We start from the raw sequence: 16,030 nt of genomic DNA on the forward strand, positions 1-16,030 counted from the left end.
GTACTTGTGGCGGTCGAAAAGAGCCAATTTTCTGGCGGACCGGCTCAGAACCTCATGGGACAGAGCTCAGGAATACCAGCAAACTGAGAGGCAGAGGCGGCTATACGAGTGGGTCTTATATGACGAGCCGACACAGAATAATCAAGGAGGAACAAATCCACCGCTATTCTCCCGACCGCAAATGGTTGACGTCCCAGTGTCGAGCGAAGAACTCGATGAGTGTCCGGACGAACTCGCGGTCCGAGGAGCGAAGACGCTGGGTGGTTCTCAGCCTATGCGGAGGATGCTGGCCAACCCACAGCCGCCAGATCCAGCATATATTCAACGCTCGTTTCTGGTTGAGGCTAGGTGGTTGACAGTAACCCGGTATCTCGACCTGGTGGTTGGGAAAGAGGAAGAAGGACGTCCATCACAACTATCTGAGTTCCGTCGACAGGGCACGAAGTTTGATTTGGCTTTATACCTGGAGTCTCATCTTGCTCAGAACCTGAAAAATGATCTTCGGGATAATCACGGATTTGACGTTCAGCAGATGACGGAGTCACAGCTGCTTCGCTTTTTAGGGCTGGATTGAACAGAGAGGGAGGTCTGGAAGTGCTCGATCATAGGTATGATTGGAATCTGGAAATCGCAGATTGAGACTGTTTGGATGACAGGGAGATTTGAGGGTCTGTGATCTTGGGAACGAATCAAAGAATCGCATTGATTGTGCCGTGGTGGCAATGGTGGTAACTCCTTTGGCGCTTCTTCTCTGAGGTTATTTGCAGCACATCATGACGAGGTCTCGAGTTAAGTGGCGTGATCAAGCCTCCAGTTGCATGCTACGACAATGGCCTGACTATACCCAGACTATATCCTGATTGTTGAAGCACCGGGGTAGTAGGAGAGTGGCGTGAGAATTCCGTAGTCGCCTTGAATATGGCCATATTCGGCCACGGCTGCACAGAGGATAATATTATTCGTTCTCCCTGATTATCCCACGGTAAGGATGGACATCATCAGTCGCCCTTGTCATGCCAACTTGGAGAAAGATGGAAGACTTGCTCTCGGTAGAGGACTTGGCGTCGATGGAGGATTTAGCCTCGAGGGACATCTGGGAGCTGTTGAGCTCCAAGCTCGAAAAGCTTTCCCACGGTAGCCAGGAGCAAAGTTCAAATGGTATGGTAAGTGGCCGGAACATTTGCACCAGGGGTCAAGACTTCCGCTGAAAACAAATCTTTGGGAAATTGAAACTGATGGAACACGAAAATTGACATGATTGTAGAGCTTTGAAGGCAACCTCGACGTGCCATCATGGAATTCACCACAGCCTCGCACTAAAGAGCTCATGAAAATTCTCAACGAGACCTTCAATACCGTGAGCGATAAGCTCGATCTATACGCCCTTGGAGCTCTTCCGCAGGATGAAGCCGACGAGTTTCTCACATACGCCGCAGTTTTAGCTAGGCTTCGAGCCGCGCGCAAGCATCCTGTCCTGAATGCGGCGTTCTTTGACGACTGGTCCGCCGAAGAGTTTGGCGACATTCTCAATGCTGGCGCGGATGTTAACGAATGTGACGAGGATGGGGAATCTGTCCTCAAAAAGGCAGTTGATGCGCGCAACATCGAGAAGGTCAAGCTTCTACTCAACCACAAGAATCTCAAGATAGACCCTGTTGACTCTCAGCTTTGGACTCCGTTGCATGACGCATGCCAGCTGGGGCCTGTTGAGATGGTCGAGCTGCTGTGCGATGTTGGGCACGCAAATATCGAGGCGCGGAACGACGAAGGATTCACGCCACTTCAGGTGGCCGCGTTTCATGGGAAGGCCGACATCATTCGTTCCCTGCTCGCGCGCAAATCTAATGCCGCTGCGATCGGGAAGGACAATATAACCGCCCTTCACCGCGCCACATTCAACAACCACCCCGAGGCTGTCGATGCGTTGATTCGCGGGGGAGCGGATTGCAACTTCAGGGGATTGCGAGGGCTTATGCCGCTTCATGCCGCAGCTGAGGCTGCCGACCCGAGTGTCGTGCGCATGCTTCTCAACGCCGGGGCAGATGTAAACGCTAGGAGGGATGATGATATCACTCCATTGGGTGTGGCAGTTTATCGAGGGAGCGAGCCGATCGTCCTGATGCTGCTTCAGCGGGGGGCTACAGGCTGCAGTATGGCTTTGTTCAGCCGTGCCTTGTCCGAAAGCCCCGACGTGGCGCTTCTCCTGCTTGACGCACATCATGATGTTGGACTACGGGAGAAACTTGGAGGGGATGAGTCCGCCTCGGAGCTTCCTCGACTTCTGATGCGTGCGCTGGGTGCTTTCGAGGGAGACGCAAAACGTGACGAGGAGATGGCGCTTGCTCTGACAACCGCATTGCTCCGCCGCGGCGCCCAGTGTGACACCCCTTCCCCAGCAACGGGAGCGACACCTCTGCATGTTGCAGCGGCAAGAGGATGGGCGAGAATTACGAAATTGCTGCTCGGGCAACCGAACATCAGTGTGGATCGTTATGGAGGCAATCTGGGCGTTACTCCACTTTGGCTGGCTGCGAGCTCTGGGAATATTGAGATAATCCAGGGTTTGTTGCATGCTGGGGCTAAAGTTGATGCTCCCTCGGTCAAGCACGGGTCAACACCGCTGATGCAAGCCGCATGGGCGGGGGAAGGCCAGGCGGCCAAGGTTTTGGTTGCCTCTGGTGCCAGTTGCCGACAAAAGAACTTGGATGAATTGAACGCAATCGAGATTGCTGCTAAGGCCGGTCAGGATTCGTTATCTGCGTTTCTCGCGCAGGAGGCTGCGAAGGAGGACGCGAAGAGAAAGAACGAAGAGCAGGCTACGTCGTCTGTTAGTGGGGCGTGGTTGGAGATGGAAGCGCTCGCGGAGAAGGAGCTTCCCGACAGCTCTGGTACTCGCAATCCCGGTTGGCTGAAAAACTTGACGCTTGAAGGGAGACGCAAGGCGATAAGCGTCAAGGTTGGCCCGGACAAGCCTCTCCAGGAAACGTATAAAGAGCAGGAGCTACCGTCACTTTTCGATTGATATTATGGCTTCGTGGACAATTTGCTCGGTTTTGACCACCTCTTATTTTAGTCCGTACCATCAGTTGCTTGGGTAGGTAGTGTCTATTGCGGCGTTACAGGGGCACCTGAATCGCTGCTTTGGGAATAGGAAGCATCTGAAAGCATTGAAACTGCTGGTCAGTCAGCATGCAACTGAATGCTGCAAGGGATATTAGGATGGATGGTTGCGCGAGAAGGGGTCGTAGAATTCAGATTTAAGTAAGGCGAATATTGCATCGCAGTGAAACGAGCGAAGGTCTCTTGTGTATATGCTTCGATCAGAGATGATCAACTTCCTTCGTGACGAGTACAGCGTCGAAGTATCCCCTTCTACAATTTCCCGGCTCTTAATGGAAAAGACACAGGCTGGTCCAGGAAGGTCAGCGGTCGTATGACAGAGCAGCAGGACCCGGATTTACGAGATTTATATCTGTATAAGATCACAGATTGCCACTCGTGCCAGATGATCTTTATCGACGAGTCTGGCTGTGACAAGTGGACGGGCCATCGACGCTACGGGTAGGCCAAAAGAGGAGTAAGGCCTAGGCGAAAGGCCAAATACAACCGTAAACAAAGATTCCAAGTCCTTGCAACGTATACATGAGGAGGTATTAAACTGTGCCGAAGGCCACTTCCGCCACCCCAGACTCTATAATAAGCAACCGCCAGAAGCGCTGTAAACGCTTATTGCCAAATAGAAAGTTAACAGATGATAACTCTAGCTATAATACCATTACGTCCTTTACCCAAGTTTCGATATTATTAACGAAAGATCTCGCTCTACCTTGCTTAACACCGTTTATGACGAAAGATTTCACGTCCTGATTCCTGGTAAATATACGTAAGATCGAAACCTTCTTTCAGTATGATTACACATACTTTCCGGAAGCCTTGTTTCCATTCAAAATCATCGGCCTGTTCGCGATACCAGTCGCAATAGCTCCTAATAGCTTTGTCTCTCGGCCTTAGAATACGAAAAGTAGCAGCACGCCTCCACACGCAGCCGAAGCAGCTCCATTTACAATTACCGACAGGAAAATGGGAGAACATGCCGCAAATACCAAGACGGAAGTGATTTTTCAGTACTCAGAGTATCCATAAGTTAGTTGTAATAATACTAAAGATACAGAATACCATCTTCCTAACGACGACCTCCAGCAAGAGAGACTAGGTCTATCTGTTAAAGTCAGACGAGTTCCTCCAAGCTAACAGATTAAAGACTTACAACACCATTTATTTCTTCTGACTTTTGATGACAAGCTCAGTCTTGCGCCACCAAATGACCCCGATTCCAAAGTCAACCACAATCCAATAATATCACTAAATCTCCGATACGGAGTTATAGCCTAGAGCACTCCGTCCCCGCTCCGTCCCCACTTTGGCCCGGGCGGGGATCCCGTGTCAACGCCGCACCTCGTGACAATCTGCGATGTGGTTACGACCGACCCCGATGTTGCTGGCTACTTCCTTGACACATACTGCTTGATCTATTCGGGCCATGCTTTTGATTCCTGCGCAGATCCCCGGTTGGGATAGCCTCAGCCGGGTTCAGACCCTGGTGGACGAGCTTGAGCCATGGATTCGCAACTCTACCTGATGAAGGTATTCGCAACTTTCTCTCAACGGTCGAGTGAAAGAGAAAGATGAAAACCGCATTCCCTAGCTAGTGACTTGTTCTCGGTGCGTCAATCCACTGGAGTCGGCATATCCGACCGGGACCGAGGCGGGTTCTTTCCGGTCACATGACCGGAATCTCCGTCCATCCCCTCAACCACCAGAATACAGCTTCGCTCTCTGAACTTCGAATTGACCCGTTCAAGCAGAAAACACTATGAAAACACGTAGGACGCGGAACTACAGACGCGTCTCCCAAGCCTGCGACAATTGCAGGCGAAAGAAGATACGCTGTCCGGGCCAGAAGCCAAGATGCTCAGCTTGCACCCGACTTGGCCAAGCTTGCTGTTACGCAGATGGGGAGTACAGTGGACAGGCTGCAGCGGGAGTTGAGACCAGAGTTGTACAGTTGATCTTATCGTTGTGGAATGTTCTCTCGTTGACGGTATTAGGCGAACCGCCTCACCCAGCTGGAAGAGAAGCTCGATAGGATCATAAGCAGGGTAGAGTACGTCAAGACAGGCATGGGATATGGGGCAAAACGGGAGTGGATACATGGACCATGATCTAACGACGCAGTATAGCCCCCTGGGGACGCAAGATGTTGCCCCCTGTTCAGCCCCTGGTGCAGGGTCAACCACATTGGCCTCTTCGCCATCGTCAGTCTACGCATCCCCCACATCACTGTTAGTTCCCTTCTGGTTCATCAGACAGACACCAACTAATGTCCTTGGATCAGACTATCGAGAGAGACCATTACAAGGGCAATCGAGATCTATTTTACACGAATACGTCGTCAGCCACTGTGGTTGTTCGACACCGAGTTCCCACCCACGCCGGACTCCAGCGTGGAGCTCATCTGTGTCATCCTGGCGTTGAGCGTGACCTATGATGACGCCGGATTCTCCGACAGCGGCTTGAGGAGCCCACTCTTTTATGGGAATACAGCCCGAAGACTTATCATGCTCAAGGTTGCTGAAGGGACTGTCGACTTGCAGAGCGTTCAAGCTCTGTGTCTGCTGGCCTTTTTCAATCTCATTTGCAGGTAATAAGCCCCAAAAGAATGTTAGCTGCTAACCCTGAATAGCTGGCGATATACCCCTGGCCGGCCTCAACGCCACGCTAGCGAAGAATATTTTGCAGTACCTGACCCTCGGGCACCAAGGTCAGAATAACTCTTCGACCACCGATGAGCACTCGAAACTATTTTGGAGCATCAACCTTTTAGATGCATGTTACGGGCTACCAGTCCTCGCCCCCTCTTCTTCTGCGGACGCGCAATCCCCGAACTACTCCACTATTCAAACATGGAAAACTTCCGTGACCTGTTCCCCGTTCCCTCAACAATCTCGTCCTGAGGTAGAGCAGACTCTCCCACACATTTGGTCCCACTCTGCGAGAATTAGTAGTCTATGGGGAGCGGTTAGACTCTACATATCGCGGTGCTTTGAAGACACAATCACGGCTCCCTGGCAGCCGACCTCGGACTACTCCACACTATGCTCAGATCTGCTGGAATTCGAGACATCGTTCCCTATCTCGTTGAGCTACAACCTGGTAAACTTCCCGGAACGTTCTCCCCAAGAGGTTCAAGACAACCGAGCGGACTGGCTGCCATGGCTCAGGCTGCAAGTGACCTATCACGCCATTCATTGTGTTCTGAATCACCCGTTTTTGTACTCGCCCGAGTCCTCCAAGCAGAGACTTGGGTCCAACACGTTCTGGAGAGGATCATTTGAGAAGGCTCTCCGCCATTGCACGTGGATCTCCCGATTGATAAGGGTTGCTAACGAGAAAGGCCTCGATCTGGCAGACCCGTTCTTTGCCCAGGCGGCGGCTATCGCTGGGACATTACACTTGTACTGGACGCGCAGCAATGATGATGCCTTGAAGAACTCGGCTACAGGCAACTTGGAGATCTGTCAGGGACTGATTGTCCAGATGGCAGCACATTGGCCGCTTTGTGTGACGATGGTTGGTCCTTCTGCTCAGGCGTTGAAGCAAGTTTTTGGCTAACACTTCTTAATAGTCACGCGCTTTGGAGCACTTTATTGATCTCGTTAGTGCGTCGAACGGTAAGGAAGCGGAAACAACTCCGGTTGCAGCGAAGAAGTCATTGATGTGGATGATCATGGATATCGCCGCTCCGCAGTTCCCAGCCTACCCCGGTGAAGCATCAAACGACAAAGATCTCTGTGAAACTGGGTTCAATGATGATGAGTACAGGGCGACGAATGAGTCTGAGATACGCTCCTCCCCAACCGATATGAGGGAGTCCACAGCGCACTATGCGTCACCTCCAGAATGGCTACCGTCAAGATCGGATGGTCCCAGTACGGAGCAGCGTACAAAAGAGTCGTTGCAAGAACAAAGACATGTGGTCCCTTCCGGTTCTATTGAGGAGATAGGGTTTGATAGGAACAGTCTAGATCTATTGTGGGGGCCTTGGGAGCAGATGATGCGTATGAGCACGAACCCTATTACTGACTTGGACTGGTGGGACATGAGTAATCTGTGAGCTGCGGGAATTGGTGCGCGCGACAGAACAGACAGTAAACAGCTGAAATTGCATTCTCAGACCCTATCTGACTGGGTGGGATCATGAAGGTGTTGTTGACCTGTCACCCTAGTCTGCTCCCTGGCAAGATATTAAGTAGTGTTTACCGAGGTTGGTTCTCCCGAACAACCTCGCTGTTGTTACTATCACTGCAGAGAACCTTTAGTCCCTATCAGTAAGTCCTGGCTATCCCCCGGGATCTGTCACGGATTCCGCCCGGCTATTCCGTGTGAATCCCGCCTCTGCCATGTGTCATCCTTCGAGACGGAGTTTCCGCTCATATGACCGGGATCATGATACCTCCACGCTTCGCATAGCGGCGATTGATACGAATTCCTCGGTCTGCCTAAGTAGATATGGGACATAAAAGGCCCCTGTCATTCAATGTTTTGGTTGTAGGTGAATCTACTCTATCCATCGAGAACAAGCCATCGCCACCTCCCATTGCTGCCACCTTCCACCATGACTCCCACTACGTCTCTTTCTTTCGACAGCAGCAGTCTTTCGGCTGTCGCTGCTTTTGCCGCCGTCTTAGCCTTGGTGGTCAAACTTCTCAAGAAAGCCATCTCGGCCCAGAAGAGTGCAGCCGGGCGAAACTCGTTCACCACTACGACACGAGCCCTGCCAGCCTCCTGGTATAGTTCACAAGAGATCTACGAACTTGAAAGAAGAGCCATCTTCTCTAAGAAATGGATTCTGGTGACGCACAAGCTCCGGTTCCCAGAAAGTGGATCGTGGATACGATATGAAGAAGCTGGTTTCCAATTCTTTCTCGTCAAGAACAAGGATGGCAAGATCAACGGATTCCACAATATTTGTCGACACAGAGCGTTTCCGATCGTCACCAAAGAACAAGGTCAATCGAGTGTGCTCTCGTGCAAATATCATGGCTGGTCGTATGGCTTGAACGGTCAACTCGCCAAGGCACCCGGATATCTCGACATGAAAGGGTTCGACAAGGCGAATAATGGCCTCTTTCCTATTCATGTCCATGAAGATGCGAAGGGTTTCATCTGGGTGAATCTGGACGCCTCCAAGAAACCCGAGGCCTGGTCTCAGGATTTCAACAAGATTGACCAGATGTCGCGACATGAGTCCTTCAACTTTGAGGACTATCACTTTGACCATACCTGGGAGATGAGCGGCGACTACAACTGGAAGACTTTGGCCGACAACTACAACGAGTGCTATCATTGCAAGACGGCGCATCCCGATGCTGGTTCAGTTGCGGATCTCTCGGCGTACAAGGTCGACCCCAAGGGTGGAAACATTGAGCATTTCGCCAATACCACGACAAAGCAGGAAGAGGAGGGCCTGAAAATCGTCAGCAATTACTATTTCCCCAACGCATGCATGACTGTCTCGTAAGCACTGAATGTTCACTCTGATGACACGGCTAACCAGCACAGGCCGCACTTCTTTTACATGATGAGATGTGTTCCAACATCGGCTAACCACTGCTCCATGGAGTACGAAGTCTATCGACACAAGAACGCCAGCGATACCGACTTCAAAAAAATCGACGAGATGTTCAAGAGGATTCTGAGTGAAGATAAGTGGTTATGCAACAACGCTCAGAAAAACCTTAACGCCGGGGTCTTCATCAACGGAGAGATGCATCCCAGGATGGAGCAGGGTCCTCTGTACTTCCAAAGCCAGGTAAGAAAATTTTGAATCAGCACTACAAGCTTGAGGAAGCGGCCAAGAAGGAGATTCGCCCTGCTCAGCAGGTCTTGAGTGGGGATAAGGGTGTGACTGAAGTGGACATGGGCTTCTGTTCTGGGGTGGCTTGTGGTAAAGACAAGGGAGCGTTGGAGTGGTGAGGTTAGTGAGACCAAGAGGGACTTCTACAGTGTCAACCTAAGCGTACTCGGCTAGTTCAACAATTGCGCAATGTGTTCCAAACATACACGGAGCTCTGTTGGTGTCGCCTGCCTTCAAGTCCCAGTCGAGTAAACGCCAACAAGGTCTCGGTGAATCACGCGGAGAGTACGTTGGACTCCCCACCAATGCTTTGTGAATGCAAACGTTGGGCCCTCGACGCATCGGTCGCGTGGCCCAATGGCAAGGCGTCTGACTACGAATCAGAAGATTCTGGGTTCGATCCCCAGCGTGATCAAGTTCTTTTTTTGCTTTGCTTGGGCGCGATGGGTCCTCCAACTCTGACCAGTCATGCTACCCGTGAGCTAGTCATGGCGAAATATCTACACAACGATTGTCGCAGGAGGGAAAGTTCTTTTTGAGGTGAGAAGAAAAGTTGAATGATTTGCACATGTTCTCGGGAACCTTAATATTAACGTGCTTTAAGCTTAAATGAATCTCCTCCCCGTTCCGCTTTATCTTATCACTGTGGTCTTGAGCTTGTTTTCCTTAGCTATTCCTTGAGAAGGCCTCGGTTAACGCGACGCTTCAACTTATCGGGCTCGGCTCAAGTCCGGCCCTCTCGCAACCCCATGTAGTCAGATTGAACCCTCCTTCAAGGAATGGGTCTTACACATGTACCCTCGAGGCAAGCAGGGGATAGGCAGAGCCACGTTGAAGGCCTGATAGGCTGCACATTGAGGCTGCCGGTTGGCCACGTCTCGAATCCTATCTCAGGAATGCAGCGTTAAGATCCACTCTTGATTCTATTATTGGCGGGCCAAGATTGTGGCTGTTCGAAGCGATGGTCTTCACAGCCTGATTCTTGAAGAACCGTATAGAGGACCTGTTGGTTGAAAACCCCGCATCTTTTCTTCAGCTGGGAATCATCCATGACATTCCTTCTCTCCTAGTGCAGAGACAGAAGCTCCTGTGCCGACCATGACGCCCAAATGGCTCCAAGTGTTGCGACCCAAACGCGGCAGATCACCATCTCCAGCGGGTGGGACACGCCAGGATACGCCACCTCATCCAGTACCATCTCAGTCTGGTTCCTCAGTATCCACCCCTGCGCCAATCATTCCAGAACCTCAAATGTCACCCGCCGTAATGGCCTCAAAGGATCCAATTCGAACTCGAATTTGGAATAGCGCCTACGACAAGGCCAAAGAAGATGAGCCACGCCTAGTTGAAGCCTACGAGAAGATCCTTTCTGCCTATCTTGGTGACGCTGACCCTGCTCCGCTGGATGGAGGCTCTACCAACGTGATCAAGCAAGATGCGGATGCCAGGCAAGACCAGATGAGGCAACTCGTCGAGAAAGGGCTGGAAAAGATCGAGAGAGGAGCCAAGGCGAAAGAGAAGGTCAAAGAAGGAATGCAACCCATCAAGAATGTCAAAGACTTGGTGGCATCAGCGGTCAAGAGTGAGCCATCCGCTGCGGTTGCATGGGTGGGCATCACAACGTTCATGGAGGTGAGTATTTCATTTTCTCGTAAGATGCGCCCCACTGACCCTGACAGGTCATTACAAACCCGGTGACAGAGCCAGGTATCAATCATGACGGTATCAAGCACGTGCTCGGGACAGTTCAATGGTATTAGGAGTTGTCAGACCTTCTCGATGCAGATGGAGCCGACGAATCTACCACCAAACTGCAGGAACTGCTTGAGAAGCACATCGTCAGTCTGTACAAGAAACTACTTGTGTACCAGATGAAGAGTGTGTACCTGTACAACAAGCACTGGGCTGCTGTTTTCGCCAGGGACCTCGTCAAGATCGATGACTGGCAGGATAAGGTCGACTCGATCAAGAAGGCCGAGGAGGCCATTCGTGAAAAGATCAAGCAAAAGAACTCTGAACTTCTTAAATCACGACTTGCTCGTATCGACGGCAAGTTGGGACATCTGCGTCTGGATATTCAAGCTGTCACGTCGGCTGTGGGAGGAGTCGAGTCAGCTGTCAACAAGCAGACACGAGGCCTGTTGAAGATCCACTACGACGAAAAGGACAGCGAGTGCCTCAAGGACCTGCACATTGTCAACCCGCAAACGCATAAAAAACAACTGGAGAAGACTAAGGGCGGGCTCCTCAAAGATTCATACCGATGGATTCTTGACAACGATGACTTCCGTGGGTTTCGTGGCGACCCAGGCCGTCGATTGCTTTGGATCAAAGGCGACCCTGGCAAGGGTAAAACAATGCTTCTCTGCGGCATAATCGACGAGCTGGAAAAGGAGTCCACAAATCCCTTGTCGTACTTTTTTTGCCAGGCAACTCAAGACAACCTTCGGAGTGTCATCTCGGTTCTCCGTGGTCTCGTGTGGCTTCTTTGCAAGAAGCACTCGGAACTGATGCCTTGTGTACGAGCCGTATACGACATGGAGGGCAAGATATGTTTCAGTGACCTTTTTAGCCTTAAGGGTATCCTCGGGAGCATGCTCCAGAAGCCATGTCTACAATCTGCCGTCTTGATTGTCGACGCTCTGGATGAATGCTCATACCAAACACATGACGTTGTTGAGAGAGAGGAGCTCATTGATTTGATCATTGAACTCTCAGAGTGATTTAGCGCAAAATGGGTTGTGTCGAGTCGCAACTGGCCCGTCATTGAGGGACAATTCCGCCCTGCCGACAAGATCGCGGTTTCTCTCGAATTGAACAAGGACTCCATTTCTCGTGCGGTAGAGACCTTTGTCAGATACAAAACTGACGAATTGGCACACAACAAACTCTACGACGAGGAGACCAAAGAGGCTGTTCTTCAAAGGCTTCTAGCCGGTGCCAATGACACCTTTCTCTGGGTAGCCTTGATTTGCAAGGAGCTAGCTCGTCCTGTAGTCAGGCCTAGGGAGACATTGACCAAACTCTACCATCTACCTATTGGGCTCGAGGACTTGCACATCCGCATGCTCGAGCAGATTGTCACCTCGGAATATTCATCTTTTTGCCTGCAGATCCTTGCTTTTGCCTGCATTGCATACCGTCCCCTCTCGCTGGATGAGTTACAAGTTCTTATGCCCGATCTTCATGGCTATGGTCCAGAAGAGTTGAGAGACCTCATCGGAGAGTGTGGCTCATTTCTTACCCTCCAAGGGGATGTCATCTATTTCGTCCATCAGTCGGCTCAAGATTTCCTTATTGATGGCGGAAAAGATGAAATCTTCCCTTCTGGTATCCATGAACAGCATCGTGTTCTTTTCAGACGATCACTGGAAGCTCCGACCGTTCTCAAACGGGATCTCTATGGGCTGAAGTCTCCCGGGGTTTTCGTCGAGGATATAACATCGCCGGACCCCGATCCGTTGTCCCCACTGAGGTACGCCAGTCTTTACTGGATCGACCATTTTGAGAACACCAATAAGAGCAGAAACATGTCTGATTACAAGGCCATCGAGGAGTTCTTGAGAGAGAAGTACTTGTACTGGCTAGAAACTCTCAGCCTGCAGCGTGTGCTAGAACAGGGGCCGGGCAAGCTTCAGAGGCTCAAAAATATAGCTGTGAGTGAAAAATGGTTCAAAATGGCTAGTGGCGATGGCTTATGTTTAGGTAGTGCGACAGCAAAGTCAAAGATCTCGACTATCTTGTGGAAGATGCTCGGCGATTCGTCTTCTCATACTGGCAGGTGATTTCGGAGGCACCACTCCAGCTTTATGCTTCAGCACTCGTTTTTAGTCCTACCTCCAGCCTGATCAGACAGCTATTCCGACACGAAGAACCCAGTTGGCTAGCGAGAAAGCCGAGGCCGGAACCATCCTGGAGTGACTGCATTCTCAAATTCCGGAGGTCCAAAGTGTCCTTCGGCTTCAACCGTGTAGCTATTTCACCTGATAGAAAGCTGCTTGCACGACTGCATCGTGATACTGTTGAGATCTCCAACCTTGGCTGGATCCACAGTACCCATTCAACCAAAGTGAATGATTGGGCCACGAGGGTCCAATTTGCGCCAAATGGGGAACAACTTGCAGTGGGATCAGGGAGAGGAGTGGTTGAGCTTCTGGATGCCAAATCAGGACAACCTATTCAGCAACTCATGGGGCATGAGGACGACATTGAGGTTCTCACATTCTCCCCTGATGGAAAACTACTGGCATCGGCCTCGTCAGAGGAAATAATGTTATGGAATCTCGGCACGGGCCGCCGCCTTCAGATATTCGACTGTTCTGGGCACGTATGGTCGATAGCCTTTTCGCCTGACAGCCAGCAGTTGGCGGCAGGTGCATCCCGGGAAATGACAATTTGGAATATCGGCACTGGAGACTGTATCTGGAGCATACGGGCCCACAACGACAGCATCAATTCTCTCGCTTTCCTCTCGGGGAACTCGTTGGTCTCGAGCTCATTGGATTGCAGAGTGAAGATTTGGGACTTGAGCTTGAGAACCTGTACACACAAACTTTTGAGCAAAACAACTTTGTCTTCAGTCGTATCTCTTCAAGACGGGAGTCGCTTCGCACACTTCTCGACATTTCACAATAGTCAAGTCGATATCTGCAACAAGCGAGGCGAATGCCTTCAGACCATCGATGTTGACAAAGGGAGTATGCTCTTGTCGTTTCTACCGGTCTCACAGTTGCTGGTCACGGCCTCTTTAGGAGTGCTTAGACTCTGGGACTTGGCGTCGAAGCAGTCAAAGCGAGTTGTCCGAGAAAGTGAAGGCGTGCTCTGCCAGCTGGCATTATCATGGAACGACCAATATCTTGCGTCACGTTCAAAAGACAGGAAAGTCATGCTTTTGGATATCTTTTCCGGCACCTCTAAGCGAATACTTGAGGGTGATGGCATTGATTTGAGCTCCAAAGATTCCCTCACGTTCTCGGAGAATGGTCAGATGTTGATACTATGTTCTTCTTATAGGGGAGACCATCATGCGGTGCTGGTCTGGGATACAGCCAACGGAAAATGCCTGGGGACCTACAAGGGTTGCCGGGAAGTCTCCCTCTCCCCCGATGGCCAACAACTGGCATTCTCTCTTGGTAACAATACCATTACCGTATGGGATCTGTCGACGGGATATTGCATTCAACGTATCGAAACCGATGTCAGGAAACGCCCACGTCTGGTCGAGGTTGACCGTCTGCTCTTGGCCTCAGACAGCGATGTTGAGATCTGGAATATTTCTCAGGCACGGTGTATGACCAAGCTACCATATTCGAGAAGTGGGTTCCTAAGCATTGACGCTGCTGCTCAATCAAACGATCCTAACGTGACTATATTGTTGCGGGACGACATATTGATCAAGTTTTGGGATCTTGACTCCACGGATTGGCTCCATGAGCTTTCGGTTCTGGCGCAGTCGTCCGATTTGTCTTCAGGCAAAATGTGGCTTGTGGGCTGCGATAAATCCACCGAAGGTGTTGTTTTTGAGTTCATGAAACTCAGGCCGGGAACTGAACTGCCCATCATGGACTTTGGTGATATAGACCCCAGGGAGTCAGGAAGAGTCTCACTCATTCAGTTCACGGAAGAGGGACAGTGAAGATAGGAGATAGCAACGGAAATGAGAATGGTTTTTTGTTCTACTTGATTTCCAAGTATCATCTACGCCCAACTAGAAGTGGTCTACACCTATTGCCTTGAGCCGCCGCTTCTCATACGCTTTTGTCGCCCTCCAATTGCTAATAAACATGACAAGAACAAACAAAAAGATAAAAGCAGCCGCTATCAAAGGAACAATGAGAGAAAACACCGTGAGCCCATAACTCGTATCCTGGAACGCCTTGTTGCTCTCCAACCTCTCAACGCTCAGCCCAACCTGCATGGCTGACAGCGCAACCACGACGTAACCGAGGATACCGGCCAGCACGGAAAAGTTGTCACGGAGAAGGTCGCCGTAGACCGTGTGGGATGCCACCCTGGAGTAGCCGCGGAAGAGGAATCCTTTCCGGAAACTGTAGATCTTGTTGAGTCGGCTGAGACGTAGCTCGCCGTACCAGTATCGAGGGTTCACGCGGTCGTAGCGGTGGTTCTCTAGGAATTGGGCTGCCAATGCCTTCCAGCCCTCCCAGCTGATGGCGTCTGGTAGCAGACCGCATTCTTTGGCGATCCGAAAGTCGCTGCGATAGGCGATCAAGGCCGTGTAGGAGAACAAAAATCCCCGGGCGCAAGCATCGAGATTTCCACGGTACGCGTCGATGTGCTGGGCATCTGCCGTGATACCGATGTGGGCTTTCCAAAAGTCTGGGTCCAGAAGATAAGGAGGGAGGGGCTTCAAAAAGATGCGGTTCCTCCACCAGACCATGTGAAGCGCGATATCCTCGCAAATGACAATGTCGCGAGAGAGGAGCCGTTGGTGATGGAGCGGCCGAGGCGGCATCGGCCGACCACAGATCCAGAGAAGGTCATGGATGTCGTTGAGTCGATTCACGAGCAGCTCTCGCTCCAAGAACTCACTGTCGGACTGGGGGATGACGATGTCATCCTTGACGCGACTCGTGGCCGGCAGGAGGCTAGTCTCGCTTCGCTTGCTGTGCTTCTCATGATAGTCTGGCTCAAGGACCTGTAGTGTAAATGGAGGAGATGATAGATCCATGATAGAATTAAACTCTAATCGAGGTGTGAGTGGGAGTAAAGAAACGTAAAGATCAAAGCCAGGTGGGCACAAGACAAATCCCCCCCCCCCCCAAAAAAAAACCCGCCCCCTCAGAAGGGAAAAAGTGCGAAATTATCAAGCCCAACGATCGAGCAAGGATCGGGACACGAGCTGACCAGGCATCCAAGACAATTGGGGGCGAAAACCCAACCATTGGACACTTGGGTCGTACGACTCCATTTAATCTCACCACAGGGGGAAAATCATTTGCGAGGGACGCCACCCGCTAATGACGGGACTACCCTTTTGTGTCTTGAGGCCCGCTTTCCCGTTCCCGTGGCTGAAACGATTAAAAAGCAAAGGCGAGGCGGTCTCTGAGCCAACGTCAAAAGACGATTCACGTCCCTTTCAAGGAGGGGAAGTGC

At 51.1% G+C, this 16,030-nt stretch overlaps 4 protein-coding genes and 1 non-coding gene across 5 annotated transcripts; 4 read left to right on the plus strand and 1 right to left on the minus strand.

The window, feature by feature from the left end:
- Positions 1 to 1,067: 1,067 nt before the first annotated feature.
- LRP88_00497 (ankyrin repeat domain-containing protein) lies at positions 1,068 to 3,022 on the plus strand (the record flags this gene model as incomplete). Its single annotated transcript, XM_083237206.1, has 2 exons — positions 1,068 to 1,163; positions 1,265 to 3,022. 2 exons carry the CDS (start codon positions 1,068 to 1,070, stop codon positions 3,020 to 3,022), a joined length of 1,854 nt encoding a protein of 617 aa, XP_083107097.1.
- Positions 3,023 to 7,675: 4,653 nt separating this feature from the next.
- Positions 7,676 to 8,667, plus strand: LRP88_00498 (uncharacterized protein; the record flags this gene model as incomplete). Its single annotated transcript, XM_083237207.1, has 2 exons — positions 7,676 to 8,572; positions 8,623 to 8,667. The coding sequence occupies 2 exons, from the start codon at positions 7,676 to 7,678 to the stop codon at positions 8,665 to 8,667; spliced, it is 942 nt and encodes a 313-aa protein (XP_083107098.1).
- Positions 8,668 to 9,260: 593 nt separating this feature from the next.
- Positions 9,261 to 9,332, plus strand: LRP88_00499. Its single transcript has one exon. It is a non-coding gene; the product is annotated as a tRNA-Arg (tRNA).
- Positions 9,333 to 10,183: 851 nt separating this feature from the next.
- On the plus strand, positions 10,184 to 12,838 carry LRP88_00500 (uncharacterized protein; the record flags this gene model as incomplete). Its single annotated transcript, XM_083237208.1, has 6 exons — positions 10,184 to 10,549; positions 10,597 to 10,624; positions 10,688 to 11,436; positions 11,689 to 12,573; positions 12,627 to 12,698; positions 12,749 to 12,838. 6 exons carry the CDS (start codon positions 10,184 to 10,186, stop codon positions 12,836 to 12,838), a joined length of 2,190 nt encoding a protein of 729 aa, XP_083107099.1.
- Positions 12,839 to 14,624: 1,786 nt separating this feature from the next.
- On the minus strand, positions 14,625 to 15,605 carry LRP88_00501 (uncharacterized protein; the record flags this gene model as incomplete). The annotated part of the gene is made up of 1 exon (XM_083237209.1): positions 14,625 to 15,605. The coding sequence occupies one exon, from the start codon at positions 15,603 to 15,605 to the stop codon at positions 14,625 to 14,627; it is 981 nt and encodes a 326-aa protein (XP_083107100.1).
- Between the last annotated feature and the right edge of the window lie 425 nt (positions 15,606 to 16,030).

Source organism: Fusarium phalaenopsidis (genome assembly GCF_050370095.1).
Source record: "Fusarium phalaenopsidis strain FUZ10S chromosome Unknown contig_32276, whole genome shotgun sequence".
Taxonomy (NCBI): domain Eukaryota; kingdom Fungi; phylum Ascomycota; class Sordariomycetes; order Hypocreales; family Nectriaceae; genus Fusarium; species Fusarium phalaenopsidis.